This window comes from Rhamphochromis sp. 'chilingali' (genome assembly GCF_963969265.1).
Source record: "Rhamphochromis sp. 'chilingali' genome assembly, chromosome: 17".
NCBI lineage: Eukaryota > Metazoa > Chordata > Actinopteri > Cichliformes > Cichlidae > Rhamphochromis > Rhamphochromis sp. 'chilingali'.
The window spans coordinates 17,184,754-17,211,120 of record NC_137944.1 but is presented as its reverse complement, the minus strand read 5'-3'; the positions used below and the strand labels follow the sequence as shown (position 1 = coordinate 17,211,120).

The 26,367-nt window shown below is 40.3% G+C and overlaps 1 protein-coding gene across 1 annotated transcript in view; it reads right to left on the bottom strand.

Moving 5' to 3' along the window:
• The window catches only part of elp2 (elongator acetyltransferase complex subunit 2), a 33,728-nt gene extending 11,095 nt beyond the window's left edge, over positions 1–22,633 (bottom strand). Inside the window, exons 1-17 of the mRNA XM_080862288.1 lie at positions 22,476–22,633; positions 22,270–22,348; positions 21,838–21,911; positions 21,480–21,624; positions 19,603–19,680; positions 19,163–19,227; positions 18,975–19,041; positions 15,619–15,765; positions 15,269–15,364; positions 14,532–14,632; positions 7,984–8,115; positions 7,349–7,498; positions 4,774–4,965; positions 4,498–4,567; positions 4,255–4,350; positions 1,771–1,828; positions 756–828 (exon numbers count right to left, since the gene is read on the bottom strand). Of these exons, the coding sequence (XP_080718414.1) occupies positions 756–828; positions 1,771–1,828; positions 4,255–4,350; positions 4,498–4,567; positions 4,774–4,965; positions 7,349–7,498; positions 7,984–8,115; positions 14,532–14,632; positions 15,269–15,364; positions 15,619–15,765; positions 18,975–19,041; positions 19,163–19,227; positions 19,603–19,680; positions 21,480–21,624; positions 21,838–21,911; positions 22,270–22,348; positions 22,476–22,607 (1,755 nt within the window). The 5' untranslated portion in view covers positions 22,608–22,633. The remainder of the gene's footprint in view (positions 1–755; positions 829–1,770; positions 1,829–4,254; positions 4,351–4,497; positions 4,568–4,773; positions 4,966–7,348; positions 7,499–7,983; positions 8,116–14,531; positions 14,633–15,268; positions 15,365–15,618; positions 15,766–18,974; positions 19,042–19,162; positions 19,228–19,602; positions 19,681–21,479; positions 21,625–21,837; positions 21,912–22,269; positions 22,349–22,475) is intronic.
• Between the last annotated feature and the right edge of the window lie 3,734 nt (positions 22,634–26,367).

The following is a 26,367-nucleotide window of genomic DNA, read 5'->3' as shown; positions in this document are numbered from 1 at the left end:
CTGTCCTCAAACTTATTTACAAGTGTGTGGACTGTGCTTACAGCCATGTGAAAGTCAAAGTATACCTCGATGCTTCCAAAGGAATTAAGAGGGTAAGCAGCAGCCAGATGTTGCTGATCAAATGCATGCGATTAATTGATCATCAGCAGGTGTGAGTCTTGGCAGTTTGCTGGTCTGGAGCATTTGGGTATGTGTGAACACAATTCCACCAGTGGATGTCCCAAGGTCAAACCACACAATGCTCAGAGAAATTATATTTAAAACAAACAAACAAAAACACTTTAGAGCTATATCTCAGACTCTACAGACCTCAGTTGCCATGTTATGACAGCACAATTAGAAGAAGACTGAGGCTGCCTCTTCTCTCTAAAAAGAACAAGGCGACGTCACACAGAAAACGATTATTTCGAGTTATTGCTGTTAAGGTGGTTCTACAAGCTACTGAATGATGGTTGTACTTGGTTTTTCACAGGACTCTGTGAAACTGTGCTTATAAGAGTATTCAAATATTAAACTGGAAATATATTAAGTGTCTTCCATGTATAATTGTGATTCTGTATGTATTGGGGCGGCAATCTTTTTATTCCTAACTGTGGGTTTTGCCCAATCATTGAGCCCCATAAAAGGTCAAAGAAAGCATTGAAAGCCTGATATTGCCTTGGCAATCATTTGTATGATGACTGTAATTAAACTTTCGACTGCAATTGCAGGGCTGACTGTGACATGCAGTCCGGCCTGGAGCTTATCAAACTGACCTTGCATGCAGATGCCACCACTGTTCTGCTGCTGTCAGACGCAAGACAGAACATCTCAAAGCCGTGCCCGTACCTGTGGACAGGGGACAATCATACAGAGGTTAACCATGAACAGCCACTCTGACTGTGCAGAAGGACAGATATATGTTACAGACAGACAGGGAAGGGATGCATGGTGAGGCAGAACAGAGGAAGAGCTCCCAGTGTGACAGTAAATTAAATATTCTTTTATTCCAGAGTGTCACTCCAACAAGCTTCCAGGCTCGAGCCGTCGCCACTTGCTGACAGGTAAATAATTAGAGTGTGAAATTAAAATACTGATCTGTGATGACTAGTCCTTCTCCTGCTGACACAGATGAACAATGATGATGCTCTAGCTAATCACTCACGGCCTAATTGCTTTTAGCTTGCCATCACCTGGTTGTTTTAAAATGCCAACAAGCTCAAACTGCAGTCTGCAACTCAGTGGAAAGAATTTCCAGCCTCTACCAGCCAGCTTTCAAACACTGCAGCAATTTGGCCACAACAGGGAGAGGATTATTTATGCCACAAAAAATAATTTAGTCACTTACTCATTTTAATGTTTCTATTCTGCACTAAATGATTCAAGGGATGAAGCCAAATGAAGGTAGAAAAATGCTTTTCAACACACACAGTGTTCGCACCTCAAATAAATGGCCGTGTCGTCTGTCATGTTTATGGTGGAATGACCGGTAAATGGATTTAACATTGGCCAAAGTGTGGCAATATATTCAATCTGGAGAAGTGGCTCATGGGAAGCCGAGTAGCTGGATTCTGACTGATGAATATGCCGCTGGAGTTGTGGGTGCAGAGGTGAGGGGGTAACAAAGAAGTCTATGTAGGGAAATCTATTATTTTCAGATAGAGTAGAAACTTTTCAATAGAAGACACAAGGAAACACTGATGTCTTTATAGACACAAATATATCAATAAGTATGTCAGCATTTCACTTACAGCAGGTAACAGAAAATACATGTAAGATTTAGATACTCACAGTTTCTGGACCTCAGGCCAAAGTGTGTTCTGGAGAAGATGATCCTCTGGTGGTGGCTCTGCACACACACACACACACACACACACACACACACACACACACACACACACACACACACACAATACAAATAGTTTGCTGTTATTTGTAATGCCCTGAAATCTTAGTTGTTCAAAAATAATCAACAATCAGCTGAATAAACAAGGAATGACTGTTATAATCTGAATTTAAATGTGTATCTGGAATCCACACAAATTAAAGAGCAAAGAAAGACCATAAAGGATTATAAGGGGGTTTAGTAAAGCCCTTTCAGAAACAACATCACTAGTATTTGCGGAACATAATGTACCACACTCAGTAGCTACACTGGGACACAGCTACGTGTTAATAGCTGCTTTGATAGTTACAGGCATGTAAACACACACGCTCCAGAGTTTAGTAGACTGAATAAGACGATTACGAGACTGTAGATTACAAACTGTGACTAAGCACACATCATCATTTGCTTTCAGATCCTGATCGATCCCGTCTCCAAGTCAGGGATAATTTCTGAAGGTATTTAAACAGCTTCCAGATGTGGTGTGAATAAATGAGTGGCAATGTTTTTTGATTCTGTTGATGTCCGATGCTGCAGATATGTAAGAAACTCAAAGACTTTTAAACTGCAGAAATCAGAATAACAAGTTGGTTATTCAGTTTGTTAACACTTCACCAGAAAGTTTGTTGAGCATAAGAAAAAAAATCTGATCCTAAGATTTTATACTATTTGCAGAAAATAAAATTATAATATATTTTTTAGAATTCAAAGGAGTTCTTTGGGGGAGAGGGAGACTGGAAACAGGTGTCTCCTGCTCTTGCCAAATTTTGTTTTCTTAACTTGTGAACAGGCTGCACTTTCAGACATTAGGTAGGCACACTCAAATGCTCTCAGAAAATTGGAATTTAGACTAAAACTAAGCTTTAGTCTAAATTCAACCTAGACTCAAGCTGTTTATTAGCGTACAGATAGTGTGCAAACAGGGCAGGATACTGAAAGATGTTTAAATACTTAAGAATATTTAGAATAATTAGAAAAGTGCAGATTGTGTATTGTACCTGTGCATTAAAAAGTAGACATGTAACGTCCAATAAGTTAGTGTATATACAAGCTGAGAAAAGTAATGCGCAGTTATAACAGTAGAAGTTGCTACAGCGCTGATGTAAACATCTATGTTTGTTGGGAGCAGTTCTGATTGTACAGTCTGACAGCTGCAGGGAGGAAGGACATGCATCGAGGATGCAGCAGTCTCGCACTGAAGGAGCTCTGGTGCACATTAGGTTAGGGTGTAGTGTTTCAGAAGGGTTTGTGGTTAGGCTGTAACTATGACAGAAGTGTGTGACTATCCCCTTTCAAAAAGGTTTATGATACAGACTGAAAAGGAGAAACACTAAGAACATGATAATCAGCTCAAGACAATGTCTCACATTCGCATGTTTACATTTAATTGCATGAAATCCTGAGAAATAAAACCCATCACCCTAAAAGCAACACATTATTTTGCAATAACAACCTGTTTCTTTCTACTGTGTGTTTCTTAACATTTGCTGGTGTTCATGGGGGATTAAATGATGCCCAACTCTTTCCCTCACATCACCGGATCTGCACAAGTTCAGTTTCCCTTTCTGAGGCATGTAGTCGATAGCTGCACTTTTTGCGTTTTTGCTATCGGACATGGGCTCCCCTTTTAGCCTGATTATTCATTTCTCTCCTTGCCCGCAGAACCCAATCAAACAAGTAAAAATGCATTGTTAACAGCGGTCTCCACACTTGGTTGCTCCCGACATAGCCCGGGGTCATCAATACTTAAACTTTGCAATCACATAAACCCGCTTTCTAATTAGCATTGCAGATTAAGGAGTGGCTTCAATCATGCTGATGACAGCCCTTGACACCCTCTAGCCCAGGGGTTTTAAAAGGCTGCACTACTTTCTTTTCATTTGACTCTCGTTCAATTCCCATTTGCCTGTTTCCTACAATTACCTTCTCTTTTGTTCCCCTAGTTTTCCTTTTCCTCGGTGACCGTTTTAAACCTTCTCTGTTTTTAAATGATCAGTTTTCAAACTTTTTTTCTGGCTCCTGTCTTTATTAATTTATTTTCTTGTTGCTTCTGCTTGCATTACTGGCTCCAGACCGCTCTTCTTTTTCCAAACTTTCTCCTGCTGTGATACCATCAGCCTTCAGCAGCCCACCTCCCCAAGAGAAAACACAGTGGACTCTATAAATAAAGCTCTAACTAACTGCATATCATCGGCTCTTATAAGAGCAACCAGCAATAGGCATATCTCTCAAACTCTTAAATGACGAGTATGACTCAGGCTTTTAGACTCGAGAGGGAAACAGGGATGCCCTTTTGGCTTCAAAATTATTTATCAGAGAGGTTTACCACATTTTAAGTGAGACTAGGTCATCTGTAAAAATACTTGAAAGTGTAGATCATGCAGCAGTACCTGTCAGGTTGAGTGGGTGGAAGTAAGACTCCTGGTATTGGTCAGATACCCTGTTGAACTGCTCCCCCTCTTCTTTGTTTTTCGGCACAAGGTCACCTGGAAATTGAAATTATACTGTTACATTATGCAAAAGCGATGAACAAACCCGCATATGAATAAGCTTTCTCAAACTACAGAGTGAAGCGAAATTGATTTTTGATGGAAATCATCAAACAAAACTGCGGTGTAATTTTTTTATTTTACCCTGAAATACAGCCTTGTTGGACAGCCCGAGGGCAGGTGTGCTGGCTCCTTCTGGGAGGTCGGCAGAGTCCTGACATAGTTGAAACAAACGCAGAAGGTATATTCATGTGTTAGAGACTGCAAAGGCTTTTTAAGGGGACTGAACAGTCCATTAAGTACTTTTCAGAGAATAAAGCTTTCGTAAGATTTAATTCCAAACATTTCCACCAATGGGAATAATATACCTTCAGAATAAAATCAAATATTCTTTAGATACACATTTAGCTGAACACTTACACAGGATGTTAACAGAGTTTCTTTTGAAGTCCCAGATATATTAGCAAAGTTCTCCACAAAGTTACGAGGTGCTTGAAATACTCTCAGGACCTTCTCATCAGCTCCAGACACAAACTGAAACCTCCCGATCATGGCCAGACACTGCATGTCGTATCCATGGATCTGCGGCCGAGAGATTTCATGCCACGTGACCTGCAGTGATGACAGCCACAAAAACATATGCTGAACACGTGGCTCTGTTCATTTGGTCGCGTTGGGCAGTGCCTCCCTTTTCGATAGATCTCTGATGTTTGGGGATTTATTTTCTTGGCCCAAAACCCAGGCCTTTGAAACGACGCCAAATACACCATTGATTCTCTCGTGCAAGTGAAACATTTCCAGCTTAAGATTCAAAGTGTTCTCACAGGGGACGATGGAAGCCTCCATTGTGATAACTAGATTTCATTTGGCACTAGAATCAGGTGGTATTGTGGCAATAATCCAAACTGGCAACTTGAATAATGTAGTGGAAGCAGGAAGCGTGACTACAAATGTTTCTACCCCAACTGAATGCTAAACTGGTATGTCTTGCCCTGCTTCTAAAATGCTAGGTGGATGACTATATTGGCAATTTAGAAGTGTAATCTTTTACTTTAATATATTACCCCACTGCAATATTGGTTTCAGTCCCAGCTGAGTCATCTTAGAATATATATAGTGTTGAAACTAAATTAGATATAGCCTAAAGACATTTTAAAAAAATGGAAAGAATAATACACTAGAACCTGCATATATATTTTGGCGTAGGCAAACGGCCTACGCCAAAAAAGAACAACACGCTAAGTAGCAACTGTTAGGACGAGCCAAGACGAAGCAAATCATTTGAATGGCAACGATATTCATTAAATACAAGTGCATGAAATATGGTTCATATATTAAATGATGAAAAAAAATAAATGCAGTGCGGCCACAAGTAGTCGTTTTTTAACTAGGGTCGCAGATGCCAACAGACTTAATAAACTGATCCGTAAGGCCAGCAATGTTGTGGGGATGGAGCTGGACTCCCTCAAGGTGGTGTCGGAGAGGCGGATGCTGTCCAAGATAAAGACAATGTTGGATAACACCTCCCACCCACTCCATGACATGTTGGTCAGTCACAGGAGCTCGTTCAGTGAGAGACTGAGATTACCGAAAAGCACCACTGAACGACACAGGAAATCATTCCTGCCTGTGGCCATCTCCCTGTACAACGCATCCACTTAACACACTGTTTGCTGCTACAACTACACATGTTTCTTTTCCAAATATTTATTTATAAGTGACTTATGTATGTATGTATGTATATATATGTATATATTGTACTATTCTTAGTTAGCGTATTGTCTGTCTTGTCTTAATGTTGGTTTAAAATGGAGCACTGTAACAAAAAATAATTTCCCCCAGGGATCAATAAAGTATTCTGATTCTGATTCTGATTCTGATAACTGGGCACCTATTTCTTTAATCTTGCCACTGAATGAGGATACACGTAGAAATCAGAACGGTTTTATTTCATGACAATGTGAGATTTAACATGTATCCAAATCACTAGACAAAGATTACCATTTGGCAATTTTATTTAATTCTAAAGTCACACGGTCATGGTCAGCAACTCCTGTTAACATCTAATCGCTGCCAGATACTGGATGAAATCATTCCTGTGATTACTTTGATGGCAAGCAGACTGCTGCAGTTGCCCCTTGTTTGCATGGAAGACTCTGGCTTGCGCACACTTGCCATTTTTTCTCTGAGCTGGAGTGAAACTTGAAAAAGTGTGCAGAGTACACACATTCCCCATAGCATTCCTGTATAAAGTACCATTCCCTGAAATGTAAGACCTCCCACTGGTCTCTAGGCCTGTGTGACTGGGGCCTGAGAAGTAGTAAGTCATTAATCATGTGGTTCAACACAAGTTAAGAACCTTGGGATAATCTTTAACACAAATTTGACATCTGAGAGACAAAAAAAATACTGTGGATGTTGTGCATGTTTTGTTACATCTAAACTGGACTGCTGTGATACACTGGAGTTAGTCAATCATCTTTTACCCCTTTTCAATGAGTCCAAAAATAAAAAACCAAGAACCAAGAGAGCCTTGCACTGCCTCCTTGTGCATTACAGAGTTAAAAAGTGGTGCTGTTTCTGTTTAAAGCCTTATATGGTCTTGTACCGGCAAATGTGGTAGATATGCCGGTACAAGACCAAAACACCTCAGACAAGTATCAGCTGACCATTTTTAAATCTAAGTAGAAGACATAACTTTTCGGTCAAGCTTTCAGAAACGAATGATTTCTGGAACTGAGATTGAAGGATTGGCTGCTGTTGGATTATTTCAGGGAAACACTGAATGTGTGCATGTTCGACACGGCACGGATTGTAGGGTTTATGCTAAACGAAGCTTGAATTTTTGTTGAGCAGCGAGAAAAAAAGAAATAACTAATATACCTCAAACACATTTTCATGGTATCATATCTCTAAAGCCATATAGTGAGACGGAAAGGTCACTGTAACTGCTGTTGTTATGATTCAATGCTGCTAATTTTGCATCTGTTTTTACCTTTTTGCTCTCTTGTGTCCTCCATGGAGTAAATAGCCTGGTGGTCTGGTCAGAGCCCACACTGAGGATGAACTCACCCTCAGGATCCCAGCTCAGGTCCTGAACTGCATTAAAGTGACCTGATATCACAACTCCAGGTCTCCACTCTCCCTGGAAGAAAGGATCCTAACTGCTCAGCTGGTTTTAGACATTAACAGCTATATCAGTGGTACATGTTCCTGTCTCAGAGGCAAATTTATTTTAAAACACAACCTCAGGTTTGTGTTGAACTGTAAATGTAAGTTCCAACTGGGTATAAATGTAAACCCAGTTGTCTCAGAATTAAATCATTGGGCCTTGAGACATTTATTCAATTTCAGGGACAAGCAACAAAGACAAATGCTAAGCCAGTCATACTGAGTGGCAGGCAGGAAACCTGGTGTGACTAATTACACTCAAATACACTCTCACAGTGAAGCCGAGGGGAAATGCACAAACAGTGAATCTTATTTCAAATTGAACTGCCACTCTGCTTCAACATAAAAACGATGTATACTTCTTCTGGAAATAATGGGGGGAAAAAACGTTAAGATGCAACTAAGTAAAGGACATTGACTTGAAAGTTTGAGTATAATCACCACATCTATGGCTCTCACCTCTTTGTCTAGGTCCTTGCACCAGAGATGTAGTGCACCGTGAAAAGCATGAGCTAGAATCATGGAGCCGTCTGCACTCATCTGGCAGCCGTAGAAGCCTAAAGTGTTACCACCAACCTCCCCAACACGCACCTGGCGGGAAAGGAAAAAAAATAACTGAGGGCAAACTTATTGGGATGCATTATTTAAAAAAAAAAAACTTTGCGAGGAACCTAGAAGTAATGCTAAAACTAGCTTCTTTTTATCTCAGTCTACTCACAAAAGTGAAGCCACTCCTCTGTTTCGACTTGACTACTGTAATAAGCTTTATTCATGTGTCAGTGTGTCACTGCTTAGCCGACTGCAGCTGCTCCAAAGCACTGCTGCGTGGTTATCAACTGGCACGTGCAATTGAGACCCCACATATCTCCCACATTATCTCAGTGTCCCTATACTGGTTGCCTGTGAGTTCAAAATAAAAGTCAAGATTTTATTATTCGCTTTTAAGGCATTATATGGGTTGGGGCCTTCTTGGCTCTCTGATCTTTCAACATATCACAGAGGTCTGCAAATGCTCCTATCTGTACAGAGGTCCAGATTAAAGCATGGAGGAGATCAGGCCTTTGCAGTTGCTCTACTCACAAAATGTGGCTGCCAAACTGCCTCTTCACATCTGGACCCTTTTGTATTCTTTGGCTTTTAAATCAGAATGAGCTGCGAGCCTTTTGTGTGTGAGGGTTGCTCATCTTATGTTTCCTTTCTTAAACTATGTCAATTTGTCCCATGCTTTTATGTTATTTGATTATTTAAGATGTATAGTAGATTTCTATATAAGTAAACTTGACTCAACAATCATCGCTGACATTAACGTGCATTAAGTGTCACATACAGAGAAATAGCAGCGGCGTAAAGAAAGGATCCTGCTGCATATAACAATCTCACATGCAGTAGTGCATAAAGCTCATGTGTCTCCTCTTGGTTCTATGTAAGCCTACACGCTGAGGTTTATGCAAAACAGGTTGAGGGAGGGAGAAGTTAGGATTGTCAAAGCTCTTCTCAGTCTCCCTCTAAGACTTATTAACTAACAGACTCCGTAATAGCAGACAGAAGCAGGAAAAAAATAAAAACCTAACAAATTAAGCCAGCAAGCCAGATGAGAAATTATGTAAAATGAGACTTATTAGTCTCATTGAATAATAATAAGAAATTAAAAATTAAAATAATAAAAATTGAGTTGAATAAACTCTGCCCCCCTCCAAACAAATACATTTGTCTAATACATAATGAATGCAATTGCAGCCCAGCGTATCACATTAAACAAATAATGATGAAAAATGTTTGAGCTTAAAAACACTGAGAGATTTGCATAAATTGGATTTGGTTGAGAGCTCGTGACCCGTACATCATGCTATATAGAGACTAAACCCTCCATGTGGTGTGAGCTCGCAGTACAAAAGACATCCAATTTTAAAATTACCAGTAATCATGGCCAGAAAAACGACTGACTCCTTTAGGATTTTCATCACCTGTCCAATCATGTGCACCTTGCCTTTGTGCATACAGACAGTTTTGTATTGAATTTTGTGGATTCAAATCGCTGCCTGTAACAGAAAACCCATTTTGATTTAAGTGCAGTTACCAATTACCCAAACAAATGAAAATTCACTGTTTAAACCTATGAGGTCATCCGAACTCACTTTAAGTTTCTTTAAAGTTTATTCTAAGGCAAGAAGAGAAAAGAAGCGAAATACATAAATCAAGTTTGATATAAGAAGTTAAAGGAGAACTGCAACAACAAAAAAATTATATTCCACAAGAACTAGATGGCAACAAGAATACAGACTATAAAGCTTTGCTTTAGTTCCAAAGATAAACTGCACTGGATTCTGGATTAATTCAACCATTCATTGAAATTAATACCCAAAGAAAATTTAAATTACATCCTGAAATAGACGACAATATTAGTATTGTGCTGTTGCTTATATAACCAGTACAATTCAATGTGGGATTACGCGACAGAAATAACTTAAAAACAATGCAGAAATTAATCAGAGTATTCAGGCCACAGGGAGCCGTTTTAACCATGAGCTGTCAAGTGATGCAACCAGAACTACCTTCATCCTTCAACAGTGATAGACACACCGAGTCTGTACACTTCAAGGACAGCGGGCATATTGCAGACCAGGTTAACTTCTCACTGCCATGAAGAATTCAAACAATTAAAAGCTTTATTGGGCCTTGAGGCCTTGGAGGCAAACTGGGCCCAAAGGGGAGATCTATTCAAATCGATAGCAGTCAAACCAAACCTCGAGTGTTACGCTGCTCCCTCAGCAGCACTGTGTTCTGTATCCAGGTATCTCTTCCATCTTTAATTAGCCCATGCCTTAAAATGATATATGTACTGGCTATGAGGAAATTTGAGAATTGCTAAATTCACACTTTTTCCCCTATTGTACAGCTTGGTCAGTAACCTTTGTTTTTGTTTTTTTTAAAAAGGGTAGTTTATTGTCACCAGTGACCTGAGGCAAACTGCAGAACACACAGTGAACAATGTGTATCAAACAAAGACCTTAAGAGGCTACGCAAAAACACAGTATCAGCAGAACATACATAATTTAGCTACGGCAGTGTACTGTATGTGGAAGTAAACTGAGGATCTCAATCATCCTACGTTCTCGCCTGCATATACTGGTCAACAGTGACCTTCAAAATAATGCCCGTATGCAGGCTGAAACACAGCGGAACTAATGGCAGCGATAAAGGCATGCCTTTACTTTGAATGGCACAATCTTCCAGCCATCTAGAAAGAGACAGAGTAAGAGAGAGGAAAGAGAGACCGCCTGGAAGAAACATAGATGCCGAGATTGAGAGAGAACGGGATGCAACATTAAGCAGATTGATTTTAAAATTCTGCACACAAGGGGCAGCCGTAAATCATGTAAAAACTCGCAGAGGCAAAAAGCCGTCATCTGTCTTGTTTACGAGAGCAGGAACAATATGGATGTGTGGTGTGCCTTATCGCTGGACAGTGGGTAGCGGGAGTATTTGGGAGTAATAGAACAAGGACGGTAAAAATGGGGAGGTATATATCATTCTCAGAGAGAGAGAGCTTAGCCATACTGAGAAAACCCATTCAGCATGAAGCACAGGTATTAAAACCCACATTTTTTTTTTTTTTTTGGAGCAACACTGAAAGATGGTGAGAGCGGCTTTTCGGTTTTTCTCAGTCCTGTAAAAAAATACAATGCGTGTAAAATATAATAAAAGATATAGTGAATGATTATTTCCATGATATATGCAAAAATGGACTTCTCTTAATTATCTTGGCAGACATTTAGCATAATCTACAGTGTGGGAATATTTGTGCTTGCCTCAGAAAAGATCTGACAGAATAAGAATGAATCAATGACGTGTACACTATTTGTAACAGAAAAGGGCCGCCTATTTATTACAGTGCTCTCAGTATAAAGTTTGCAGGGTGTTTAACTGAGTTCAGACTGTCACGTGTGGGTTATTACTTGAAATATTATTTGGCAATTCAGTGAAAGTGGTTCATTAGGAAGTACAGATAAAAATGTTTTCGTGTAAAAGAATATTTTTTTTTAGCTTTTTGTGTTTATGATTTGGTTTTGTCTTTGTTAATTCTTTTTAAAAACACTTTTTTAGTACTTTAACGCTTGTGTACACATAATGTTAACAGCAACAGAAACTAATGTCTTTAATTTTTAGAGAAAACTGATATACATCTCAGAACCCAATGCAACTTCTTCAGGTTTTCAATTTTCAGTAACGCAGTAGTGTGCAAAAGTCTTGGGCCGCCTATCGTTTCTTAATTTTGCTCAAGAATGATGGGAAATGGCTGCAGTGATTTCATGAAACATACAAAACTACATGGAAAAACAGTACGTAAGGAACAAACGACCATTTTAACGAACTTTAAAATTAATATTTGGTTTGTTCTTCAGCGCAGCCTGATCGTGTTGCAATATGGATCATGCTGGTGAAATGCAGCTCCAAACCATGAAAAGCATGGCTGTAGATACTCACTATTGTACCTCCTTTCTAATGCCACACCTAAACCTTGACAGCCACCTTTCCACTGAGACCATTTCTGATGAGTCTTCAGTGAAGAGCAGACACAAAGACGATGCAGAAATTCCAAATGCCTCCATCAGGTCTTTGCTTTATTTCTTCCTTTGGTATTTTCCAACTAACGTAACGGCAGAATATGTGCTTTTGTGACAGACTGCTAGTAATAAAGGGTCTAAAGATGCAAGTTAAAAATGGTTGTTTGCTGCGTTGTTTGTCATGTGTGGTTCATTTCTCGAATTAGGTGCCCTTTTTGTGCCTGAATGATTCGTAGGTCAACATTAGGTAGCTTATCATAAACTTAAAACAAACACATTCCTATGAAAATGGTCATGTACAAACCTCGAAGAACTATTGCTCAAGACCTCTTTAAAAACTTACAAGAAAGTCTGGGTCCTTGGAAAAAATATAAAGAAATGGCATGTAGCTCAAGATTTTTGCAAAAAGAAAATAATAAAAATCACATGTTTTGCATTACTGACACGGTTGACTTGCTGATTTTTTTTTAACTACAGACTCACTTTGCATGAAATGAACTACTTGTAGCGTCATCTATAAAACAGAACTCTCTTTGGACTTTGTTGCTTTCTGTGATCTGCCATGCGACTAAGTGTACCCTGAGGAGGATACATACGCCAAGGTCTAAATAAAAGGTTATCTTCAGACACACACGCACACACAAACTGATAATCCCTCTAGGTGTTGTGGTGGCCCACTGTGGTCAGTTGAAGATGTTAATTACCAGTGTGCCTCGTTAGTGAGATGTGCTTTACGCAGCGGTGGGCCCCAACCATCCCACTGCTAGCCCTGCTCTCCATTAAATCTCACCAATTACTCTAATCAGCGTAAAGAAGTGGAGCGCTTCTTTGTAAAAAACAGCTAATTAAGGCACACATGGCTGGTCATTTAGCTCTGTGGGACCCCCCCCCAAAAAAATGCTAGTCTCAAAAAAGAAAACCTTTGTGAGGGTAGAGAAAACACTCAAATGCCTTTAATTCCCAAAAACATATCATTATATAAATTGAGTTTAATTCAATTCAAGGTGTCATTGTTGTACCTGTGTGTTTCTGGTGTAAGTGACAAAGCGTCTGCAGGCAGGGGTTTGAATCTCAAAAAGAAATGGAGGGGAGAGCAAAGAGAGGAAGAGACTCGTATGCTATGCACTCTTACATTCAGCAAAAAGCTTATTTCAGGTATGGGGGTTATTTCTTTATTCTTGGTATCAAGAGAAAAAAATCTGGCTATGGAGGGAGATTGGCTGCACTAAACTTGACGCCCATCGCTGCTTATTCTTTCCCCTCTGACTGCTTTGTCTAATCATACTGGGAAGAATTTGTGACATCAATGCTCGCTTCAGGTCGTAATCATCGTCCCTTTGTCGGATTCTAGACTTTTAGAATTTTCTCCTTTCTGTAGTCTTTGTTGCTCGTCGCTCTGAATGTGGACGATGAGATCAAAGGTGCAAAAATGCAACTGATCAAGTGTGGAATTTTATTCATTACTGCAGAATGTGATCACAGCCGAGGTGCCTGCCATGACGAGGTCAGCCACTTCTGTTCAACTGGATGAGTGCGATGTGTGTGTGAGAGCATTTTTGGTCCACCATTCTGGGATGCCTCTGCGTCCGAGCATATCTTTGGCAGTAGTTTGTATCAGACGCCTATGCAGTAAGTGTCAGGTATGAAGGAAGGTACTCTGAGGTAGCCCTGAACCACATGAGAATAGGCTTTGCACAAAAAAAGAAAAAGCTGTGGGGCAGATGGGCAGAGAACTGTTTTTTCTTTGCCATCCACACTTGAGTTAAATTTAGTCTCATTCTAGCACAACAGCAGCTGTTTGGGCACCAAAGACACGAGGTGGAGGGGGGAGGAAGAAAAGGAGGCCAGAGATGATGTCAGAAGGGGATAGAAAAAGAAAGGGAGGAGAACATTATGAAAGGTGGGTGTAAAGAGTCAAAAAGAAAGACTGATGATTAAAAAAAAAAAAATAGGAAAGGTGCTGCAGTCAGAGGCTATGGCACATCTTCCACCAGCAGCCTCTCCATCTCTTGTTGGATGTGTTAGGGAATGGGCTGTTAAAAAAGGGGGGCTCAGTGTGAGTAAGTAATAGAAGGGAGGATGGGGGGAGGACAACACCGGCTTTGCTAAACTCACAGTGCTGGGCTCAGCGCCTCTTCATCACTGTCTATCACTTCTATTCCTGACACTTCAATGTCAGGGAGAGTGGAAACTGACGCAAGGGCACTGACAGCAGGAGAAGGGATACTGTGGGCGGAGGGTGCAGGGTGGGGGGTGGGGGGATTCAGGCTCCAGATCATGTCACAAGCAACTGAAAGGAAAACTGGCCAAAATAGACTGAGGAGGTGGGTGTGCGAGTCTCCGTGGATGTGTGAACAAACCCTGTGCTGACTATCAAGAATGACTGAATTCACTTATTGTATATGTGTGTAGGCTCTGTGGACCTGCATGCACAACACTGACCTTCTCTATCCACACTCCAGAACCCTCCTCAGGAGCCCAGAGGATCATGGTTTTGTCCATAGAGGCGGAGAGCAAACAGAGACGCTGTTGCAGCTCGCCACCTGCAGGAGGAGATAAAGAGATCTATTTTCAGGAAAAGCATGGAGATCAAAAAATTGCTTAACAGTTGATCATTAGGCCAGTGCTTCTCCATCTTTATCACGTTTCAGCTGAAGTACATCCTACTCCCAACATCCTTTGTTCTCGGCCGCATGTGCAAATTATTTGAACAGTCAAATTTTCATAGCATGTTTTTTTTTAACTACTTATTTTAATCATCTCAGCGACCTCTTTACTTTTAGTGCAGCACAAAAACTCAAGGAGTACTGATGAACATGTTTTGCTCTTTTCAAACTGACTGCTCTCTATTTACAACAAACACCAAGAACAAGACAAGATTTTTCTTTTTCCTTTTAAAATGTCACAGTCTCTCGCTGGCTTTTGTAAGCCAAGACTGAAAGACAAAAGGGGAAAAAAACATGCTTCTTGTGTCCAAGCCAATTCATTTACTTCCACCAGCTGTGGAAATTGAGTAAGTGATTGAAATGTTTTTTTCTCTGAATCTATAATAAATGGTCTGATTGTGTTTTTGACTAACTAATAGATTGTAGCAATGACCTACTGGCAAATTTATGCAAGTGCATGCCCAAAAATGGGCGTCATAGCAGGCATTTCCTCCCAGGTTTTAATCAAGGTACCTTGATAGAGAGGAGGCTGCCAGTGAACCCCATACACCCAGTTCTCATGGCCTGCCAGCACCGTTTCAAGGGACACAGCATACACCGAGGACTTATCTGTAGAAAGAACACAAATGAAGCCTAAAAAAAACAGCTTAAAAACAACAACAAAAAAACCTCCACAGGAAATAGTGTCTGATTACGAGAACAACTGCATGAAATTTGAAAAATTCCACACACAAAAAAACAATTATGTATAAACATACATACAGGTCTGTAACCATCATGTGCCATTAAACCTTCAAAAACCTTCTCTCTTCATTTGGCTAATTAGCGCCCCTTTTATAATCAAGCCTGGGTGGCCCACTCACCTCTCTCCTTCACTTCAAAAATGTCCTCTTTCATTTTGATGATGCTGTGATTGTCCTCTGCATGGGTGTCTGTGCCAGACTTGGCACACAGCCTCCACACTCTGATGAGAGAGTCCTGCGAACAGCTGGCTAATAACAGCTCCCCACCTGAATGAGTGAGAGTTAAAAACCCAAAAACCTTCACTACAAAGTTATTTTGTGTCGGCTCTTAAAATATTCTATTGCAGAATCTATCCTCACTTTGCATCGTTTTATTTAATCAGATCATGTCCTTCAATGAAATGTGTGGTATTATGAAATATAGTGGTATTGTTTTGGTGCGAACAGAAGCAATGACAGTCCAAAAAACCATAGAGAGATCAGACACATTAGTATACTTGAACGTGTTGAAAACCTCATCACTTCTTTGTACTGTTCTGTGTGGAATAATTGTACATCTTCCGTGACTTTAAATAACAAGAACTGGGTGTACAAATTTAAAATTATTTGAGATTGGTGTCCACAGACCCGGCTTTTAAGCGTAGTCCACAGATTTTCAATAGGGTTGAGGTCAGGGCTTAGACAAGTCTCTTTCAGAAGCTTTTCTAAACAGCTGCAGATTCCACAATCACCAGTTTATAGAACTGTACAACTTATCTGGGCATGTCAAAACTTTGCCAAGGTCTGGAAGAAGACCCAAACTGTTACCCTCAAATAAGACGAAGTTGGTTAGAAGCAACCCATGAACCATCAAGGCTCAACCCCTTCATGAACTGGAAAGCATGGTGGTGGTAGCATCATGCTCTGGATGGAATGAATGAGATGGAATAACAAAGTTGGAAGAATACCTTCAAATTCTTCAACTTCACTGCAAAACAACAACTAGATGGTTAAAATGCGGATATTTGGCAGAAGAGTGGCAAATATCCAGTCAGAATTATGCCAGAAGCTTGTTGGTGGCTAAAACAAAATATATAAAGTTATGCAGAGTGTAGGCTAATTTCCCACAGACAGTCATTTGATTCATCATAAATTTAAAATCATTATTTATAGCACCTTTGAATAAAACTTCCACTGATTTCTAACAGAAGTCAGCGTGCTTCAGCACTCAGTTTCAAGCAGAGCTCATCGTGCTTAAAGTGGTCAAAGCCGAGCCACGTGGGACAATTAAATACTGAGCCTTAGTTTTCAGCCTTGTAATGAGCATTAAAGCCTCAGCTAGATGTTTAATTTCACTTTGATCACTTATCTGTTAGTTAGGAGAAGATTGCTGCTGAGTGTGATGTAGCCAGTCAGAACACAGGTATGCGGGTCAAATACGCGCCGACAAGTGGCAAACAAAGCACATGCCACTATTCCTGAGTGTGCCCGTCTCTCACACTGGTGTTTTAGTTTTAGTGCAGTAGCCACCGTTCCATTTTTATCTCTGCCAAGATAAACAGATATAACAAAAAAAAAAGTCCTGTGTTGCTACCACCAAAGGCCTCCAGAATGCTGGGATAAGAAGGATGAAGCCATTATAGTTTGTCAATCATAGCATAATGACACTAATGATAACGACAGCCATGATTTGTTTTGCTACTCGCCTCAAACTGTGCCGAAACGACGCGCAGTGGTGACTACTTCTTATGCAACAGTGTTTTTAAAACGAGAACTGGGCATCAAAGTCATTTTTAACTTTGACTTTTAATTTATGATACTTTCACTATCTTAATCTTGCAGTTTCTGCACAGTCTGCGAAAAGGCCAACACGGCCATGTTTTCTGACCATTTAATTATGAGGAAAAATAGCAAACATATTAAAAGCCTTTCAAGTGAGACTTCTTTCTACAAAGCTTTTAGTGCATGACAGATGTCAAGCTGATTTTAAAGTAACGTATAATTAAACCTAGTGAAAAAAAAACAGATTAAAAGAGAGAAATACAAAACTAGAAATCATGTTCTGAACCCCAATATTGTACAGCTATGATAAACTGCTCCTCTACTGCTCCAATTTGCCATCTGTCGAATCATAAAAGAACAGACTGATTTATTTAACTACCCTCGCAGCAGAGAGAGGGTTTTTGTCATTCCTGTGAGAATACTTCATATAAACAAACTTCATTCTCTCTCTTTTTTGGCTCGTAGCTTGGCAGCACCAAGTAGGTCATAGACTGTGAGTAGGAAGGAGACACTGGTGAAGAGGGTTGGTTAAGGAGATGAAATAGCTTTTACACAGTCAGAACAGTGCAGTAATGAAGTGCCCTTGAAGAGGGTTACACAATTAGTAGAGCCTGGATTGGATCCATGCATTACCGGGTGCTATCAAAATAGTCTGAATGCAGTGGATGGTGAGGCTGGACTTTGGCATGGAAAGATGGAAACCACATGCATGCTTTAGACATTTTCTGGGTCTGCGAGGAGAAAATTGCCTTTCCACTTCTTTGTTTTTCAATTTGCAAAGGTCAAAGACCACATGTCAGCCTTTCTTGTCAAATTGGTTAAAGGCCAGGACAGGAAATCTACTCCCACCTCTCAGCATTTACTCAGCAACATGTTATCTAACTCTTTCAAAGCCCAGAAACTGCATTATCCCGCTTTCTTAAGATCGACTAAAGATAAGTGAGAAATCAAGCGCATGCTTTTCAAGCTCTGGAAGATAAAACACTACCATAACAGAAAAAAGAAAATAAGATAAAAAGGGTAAATAAAGGGATAAAGGGACTCCAGACCACAAAGTTATCAAGTCCTTTTTTCTTTAATATGTTCGGTGCCCGTAACAGGTCCCTTTTTAGTAATCTTAGTACATTTATTACCCACAGAACTCTTTGACCAGTAACAAACATTATTTTATTCAATTTTTAATAACTAAAAATGATAAAATAATGATTGTTACTGAATGTTGATTCAGCATGATTGTGTCTTTGTGCAAAACCTTTTAGTCAGCCCTCAGATCTTTACATTTTGCTTCTAAGGAGAAAGACTTCCAGTTTTTCAAAGCCGTCTTTAGCAATAGTTTTCCAGGTTTTCAAAGTTATTCCTTGGCAAACATCCAAAGAAGAGCTTTAAATGTCCTTCAAGAAGGTTTTTGAAATATTCCTAAAACTACATAAAGAAATTACAAGAGAGCTCGAAAGAGTTCAGCCTATGTTGAAGAATAAAGGTGGCCATACCAACGGCTGACTTTGTTTGCCTTACATACTGTGTTTACATATATAACTGCAAACGTTTCAATCAATTGTTGCATCTATTATAACTATTATAATAAAATGAAGTGAGAGATCGCTCAAGACTTACTGTACTTTGATTTTTAATTAAATGTGTCACACGTACACTCTACTACGATAATAACCTTCTTATACAGCTGATACAAAGAGTCTACACACATTACCACTCACCTGTAGATGCCCACTCCACTCCACGAACCCAGTCTTCATGTCCTTGCAGGGACATGGCTCTCTGCAGCTATTGTAGAGGGATTAAAAAGGGTCAGACACTGCCCTCTAACTGTGGAAATTCAAAGGAAAGCGTACACACAAAGAACATAAAAGAGCATTTCCTGAAAGAAATATCAACCCGAGCTTACCTGCCCATCGGCCTGCACATAGAGATGCACCCGAGAGTCATCACCCCCACAGGCCAATATGGGAACTGTGAGAAGAAGTTTTCACACAGTCACAAAAGCACGCGCATACACACACACACACACACACACACACACTCTCGCTCTCACAGCAGGCTTCATGCATTTACATCCCCATCTAGGTTTTATAAACAGAAGCGGAATGGAAAGGAAGCAGCACAGCATGAATCAGACAGAAAAGCGTGTAAAATTGCGAGGCAAAATGACGCGAGACACTTCAAACGGAGACAGAGTTTTGAATGTTTGAATATGACGTTCAGTTACAGGCTCTAAAGCAGTCGTGTAAATTGAGATGGATGACAAGAGAGGAAAAAAGAATGTATGTGTGAGTGTGTGTGTCTCATAACTTAAGAGATGTCTATGGATGAACGGCTTAGGCTTACCTCTGCTGCCTGGCAACAGTACCAGAGAGACATCCATCATGAAACCGCTGCCAAAGGACAAGTTATGGAGGCACTCAGCTGAGGAAAGGAAACATACATGAAATTAAACTTTAAACACGATGTAATAACAGGAAATAATTTAAGATAATACAGATGACATTATACATGTGGACACAGAGTTTTCCCCCCGCCGATGAAGAGAGTACATTTCGAGCCACTGCTCTTCAAACAGCACCGATCTGAAATAGACTGTATTCTTAACTGGGAATATAACCCAAGGTGATGCCTAGTGCACAAAAACGCACGCTTGAGCTCGACAACTGTCAGGCTTCATTAATGTTTTTCTGCACTGAGACCTGGACGAGAACTCTCAGCAAAGAGGAGACGTTACGGGGGACAGCTAGAAACAAGGGAAGGATCATGGATGACAGACAGGAACACGAAAGATGCTCACAGTTTTTACCAGGGATAATTCTACAGCTTTGTATGATACGGGGTATAAAAAATTCCATCTAAAATTTGGCCTTTTTATTTCTTTTTTAAATCACCAGCAAGTTGTTTTACCTACGTTTATAAACATACACGTTACCCTTTAGAAGAACAATCAGATAATGAAGCCTTTAGATGTTCAAGGGGAATTTATGACTCTAGTTAGGAAAGTCTGAGGCTCATTCAGTTTGCAAGGTGATCGGTACCTGTAACCAATTATTGTGCACATGGTGACTTAGTTTTAAGATTTATATCAGAGAGAAGAGTGAGTTAGTTTGGAAGCTTTGAAGGTAAAGCTTTACAAATAAATACATCTAATTCTTCTTAAATGTAAGTAAGTCCACTGAACCATGAAGACAGTCTACTGTAAGTGCTGTGGCATACATGACAAGCCTAAATAGTTTTGCAGCACAGCGCTAATCAAGTTACAAACATTGCCATGCTCTCTGAAAGCCATTACTAGACAGGTAATCAGAAACAGTATGATAAACTCAAATAATTAACATTTTATATGTCAGTTAATAGTTGGTATATAGAGGGGAAAGGATGCTGAAGCATTCTAGCTTGTGGCTGTAGACCCCCTACGTTTCCAGGTCATGTAATTTAGTTAATATCTTGTGAAATCTTAAAGGACACAAAAATGTTGTTCTTTTAAAGCTCTTCACAAATGATTGCTTTTTCTTTGTGGTAAACGCTTTGCAGTGCTACCACTTTAGGGATCTCTGTTGAAACACATCAAACAATATGTGAAGAGAACTATAGATCTTTAGAGTAGCCATGCCTCATAAGAAGAAGACATAACTTCTGACTAATCACACTCTTAACCAGCTCCATATTGTTTCAGACTGAACTACAGTAGCTTTGAATGATTCATCGTTCAAAATTATCCTCATTTAGCTTATCTTTGGTCTTGACGCAGCCCCTCAGTTCATCCACTGTATGAAATAAGATCTTCTAGCTTCTCTCCTTTTAATTCAATTACTCTTGATTTTGTGTCGGGCTTCTGTGATTATGCTGCCTTCCAGTTACAAAGGAAGTTAGCTGTTGGGAACTCGGGAGTTACTCCTGAGTTAATGAATTCCAGGAAAAGCGTATTTAGCTTATTTGGCTTATTTAGTGAGCCACAAATACACAACAGTGGCAGGACAGAATATTATTATGTGTTTACTACTGTTTATGGTCATTGCAGCCATCTCGGACTATTAACTCTGGGTTCTTGGGGCTGCTTCAACATCCTAAGCAGGAAATCCAAGCTGAGGGGCTGTTCCTCTCTATGGGAACATCATTCAAGTTTAATATAAGTAGAATTGTAGTGTAACTATCAATTTCAGGAATCACAGCAACTGTAATTGATGAATAAATCAGTCACTCTTTTTTTTGTCTCTTACCTTGTTTGGCATCACAGCAGAGCCAGAGTTTAACTGTGGAGTCTGATGCTGAGGAGGCCACCAGTATCTTTGAGTCCTCCACGTAGATGGCATCAGCAGCACATACTGGACCAGTGTGGCCCTTACACTCAACAGACTGGATAAACTGGAAACATCACATTTTATTTATTTTTTTAATCCACCTGTGCTACCCTATATGCTGCCAAATCATGATGGAGATCACTTCAGAAAGTATGGCCATTATTATGGAGAGGAATCAAACATTTCTCCAAGGAGCATGCACTTGCTTTACTAGCTGTTTAAAGAGGTGGCAAGGTGTAAGAAACAGTATGAGCAATATGTGCTGCGGCTGCTTCACCTTTCCATCCTGTTGAGCTTCCCAGAGGATGAGCCGATTGTCTGATCCTCCTGAGACTAGATGACCCTCTGGAGCTGTGACAATAACAGTAACACGGTTTTGATGGTTTGGCGCACATAACACAGTAACAACTACTGTAAACATAAATCTTGTAGCATATGGCAACGTTTTTGGAATATAGTTTCTCAATGTGCCAGGAGTCTCTGGAGAGCTCGCTGTAGGCTTCCTGCAGAATAAGGTGACTAACCTGCACAGTGTCCTGACAGGAATATAGCTCAACACGAGTGCAACCTCTGCGAGGCTCTTAAAGAACAGCTGCCTTTGTGGCAGCACGAGCAGCATTGGATCAACAACGGAAACAAACAAACACACACACACACACACACACACAAGCAGTTTGACAGCCATCAGCTCCATTCTCTCCACACTCACCGCTGTCCTCTCTGTGAACCCACTGGACCGCATTAACTCTGCTGGTGTGTCCGTTTAGAAGAGCTACAACTCTCCTCTCCTAAAGAAAGAACAAGTTTACTGGAGTAATAAAAACAAATATCGGCCCATTTAAAACTTCAGCATGCTCGTCGCTGGCTGTGACAGCTAACAGCGGATTCTCAGTAGAAAGTGACGGCCTGTCCTACCTCTGGGTCGTATAGAGCCACCGAGTTACATGTCCCATAAGCGATAGTTCCTCCGCGACCCCAAGAAACAACATTTGGCGTCCTGTTTGCACAACAAGCTACATGGCATGTTTCAATTACGGCCGCCGCCATCTTGAAAGCTGAAGTTGTGGAGTTACTGTAAATGTGGCCGGGGCTAAACGGTACCGTTGTGACAACGGTTCCACATTTTGAGCACAGTGAATGTTTTTTTTTTTTTTAAAACAATTTACACACGTCTATAACGTGACTTATTTTAATAATATTAATATTTTAATTACAATATGGGTGCTTACTGTGGACTAGTGACAGATATCTCGGGGAGGATTAGTTGTAGTTGCGCTACCGATTGGAGTCCAGTAGATGGCGTAATGCTATCACAAATCCATAGACACGCTACAGACGCGCAACAATTTGAAGGCAAAACCTGAACTTTTGACTCCTGAAGTGAGAATATCGAGCGACACTGTTGACTAGAGTAGTAGGAGCGAAAAGTGAAGAATTAATGCCAAGATGCACTGAAGCTGCCTCAAAACATCACTAAGACAGGAAGGGAAGGGTTTTCCCCTTTATTAAGTCACAAAGGACATTTTGTAACTCATTGTAACACCTTATGCATAATATGCTCTAATTTGTATTGTATTGATATTATAACATTAATAAAATAGTATACATAATAAGCTATTTGTGTGATCTTCGATCTCTAGCATGGCTGAATTAAAGTAAAATAGGATAACAGTGAGGTGATTATTTGTTATTCTGTGGAGATTTCGTTTCATCTCCCCTACAGGGAATTTTGAAGGCCAGACAAAAACAAAACTGTTGGAGATTTAGAGCCTTATTTGGAGATATTTTAGCAGGATGGATGATTGGAGATTTTCTCTTGTCTTGTGCCTGAAGGACAGTCACACTGCATCAGACAATGTACAAATATATACAACTGTGGATTTGTATAAAATATGTGTATGTACTATAGAGACGCTAGCTCTTATAGGGCAAGTGAGTGCCATTTCAATCAAAATCTCAATTAAAACTCTCTCTCAACAATCAACACGCCATAGCATAAGCACAGAGCTGTGTCAGACTGCATCATCTACTTGTCACTCTATATTGAGGGTGAGTGATCGCAGCTGAGCTAGCTGCTAGCCAGACAACCTTACTTGTAATGAAAAAAAAAGAAAAAGAAAAAAGCCCCCTGGGTCTTTTGGGCTTGCACAGCTGACACTTTTGTAACAAGGAGTTTTCGGGGCACCTATTTGACAGGATCAGAGGGGAAAATGATGGTGACTGTGAGGCCTTAAGTCATATCATAAATGACAGTGTAGCAAAGACAAACAGGAACAGGCCCAAATAATAAGGAAAGAGAGAAAGGATGAAGAAAGGGAGAGTGTTGGGCCTGTGTTGGCTCACCTCTGACCAAGCTGACTTACGGTATACGGGTGTGACAAAGACAAAACAGACACCCTGTCACCAACACTTCAGCAGAAAATAGATTATGCCCGACTTGCTATTGTTGTCCCTCCTCATTCACAGTGAAGCAGGATTTAGACAGACTTGGCAGGGTGAGACAACCTCTCTATGGGGCGCACGCCATGTGGAGGATACCCTATGGCTCTCATCTTTGGAGTGTCAGCTCATGAGTGGCAGAAAAGCCATTTTCAGATGCAGCCAAAGAGCTTCATCTGTGACGAAGTATCTGTATTATCTCTCATCCGCTTGTGTCTCTGTGGTTGCTTACATAATGCATGATTAATTTGATCAAATGTAACAGGTCATTGGAGGAGAGGGGAGATTTACTTAGGAAAGATCCCATTCATCTCTCATAAAGTGGAAAACGGGGTGTATATGGTTATGTGAACACATCTTTACACAGTACAAACTCTTGTAATTCAATTTACAAAGAAAGTACTTTAATTTATCCAGCTGATGCACTCTGCATCAGTTCTGATGGCCTCATCATGTGGTTATGATTGGAAGATAAAAACGTTGTTTCCTGCTATTCTGTGTATGTCAGCAAGGTCAGTTTGATAAGAAATCCACAGTAATGGATTTATGATTATTTAACAGAGTCTGGAGTCTGTATCATGACAAATGTTGTGGATATAAATGCAGGTTTCTTTACTTTTTCTGTGTTTTCATTAAATATAGAACTTTTCATGTTACATTAATGATAAACTTAATACTATTCTTTCTGTTGTTACTTCAGAAAGTCTGAATTGTGACAGAAATGTATAAACACACTTCTAAATAATGTCTACAAAATTGTGAAAATCTCACAAGGATGAATGAATGCACAAAATGTCTTTAAATGTTCCACTCATTCATTTTATTGTACCATTTGTTACCTACAGGTGCAACCAAGGATCTCTGAAGATAGTTTTGTTAGAATATAGCAAATTATGGAATCACTGGATTAAATTTTATATTCTACAAGAGTACTTATGGGCTGATGGATGATGAAGAGACCTAATATATTTTTTAAATATCTAATAAAATAGTGTTCTGGTTTTTCAAACCCAGAAAAAGGCATACTTTGCCTCTGTGGTTGCAAGAGTCTACAAAAGCACACCTAATGAGTCTATAGTCATGCTTTTACAATTCCAAACTCCCAAGTGATAACAGCATTTTGCAACAGCTTACTGTGAATACTTTCTCCGAGCTCTTTCTTCAAGGTGAAAGGAGTGGGATTATCTTGGTGCGCACTTGCGTGCGAGAATGCAAATTAAACTAATAACCATTTATGTGTGTCATCTCCACACGGCCCCATGTGTTTGTTATTTCAAACAGCAGAAAGCATCTCTGACAAGCGAGGCAGCCTTCAGAAAAAGGGGGGGGGAAGGAAAAAAGATGGTCTGGATGAAAACAGAATGATAATGAGGCTATGTGAGGTGTCCGCGATTATGTAACAGCAGAAATAGAGACGTGGAAAAGCCGAGATTGCAGGGCCGGGGTGTCTGCATGCCACTTTGCTGCTGCCTGGTTTTGTTTATGTACAATTAAATTTGTCTTGTCCCCGAGGGCGCCTCCTTGGCAGAAGGATAGCATGACCCGCTTCTTATTAGCACTTGTACTTAACTCTCCTTTTTATTTTGAACATATTAAAATGTCTTTCCAGCCAGTGTCTGTTATTCTCTGCATATTGTTTTCACTCAGGCAGTGCAATATCCTCTGACCACCACAGCTTGTATTAACATAAACACCTGGGATTAAACTCATCTAACATTACAAACAACTGAAACCTTTAAGCCGTAACATAACCATAGGTAAGTTAAATAAAGTCAATGCAAATCCAGCTGAACAGCCAAACAGGACGCCTGACCTCAGCCTAGGGTTGCCAACCGTCCCTTAAAATACGGAATCGTCCCGTATTTCGAAACAAAAGTACACGTCCCGTATTGAGCTAATAAGGGACGCACTTTGTCCCGTATTGAGCTAATAAGGGACGCACTTTGTCCCGTAATACAGTGAGAATCAAAAGTAGTCTATAAATGTTTATGGAATTAACACTTTGTTTGAAAACATAATTCCCAGCCCCTCTCCTGCTTTGTGACCAATGAGCTGACAGCACACGAGTATGACAATTCAGATTACCGCTCATCTCATTGGTCGAGGAAAGGTCGCTTGCGGAGAAAATACCGGAAGACAACAGATGACCACAACAAGAAGCATGGCCAACAGGGGAACAAACGCCGACTCTGCGGTGCAAGTCTCGGATGACAGTACACCTAAAGCTGGGCAGACACTGTGCGATTTTTTTCAGTCGCGTTATTCAGCTCCTGCTCAAACTGCACGATTGACTCGCAGGGGTTAGAAGTTCGTATGCCACGATGTACTCTCACACTATACCGCCCGATGCTCTGATGCGACCTGAGTG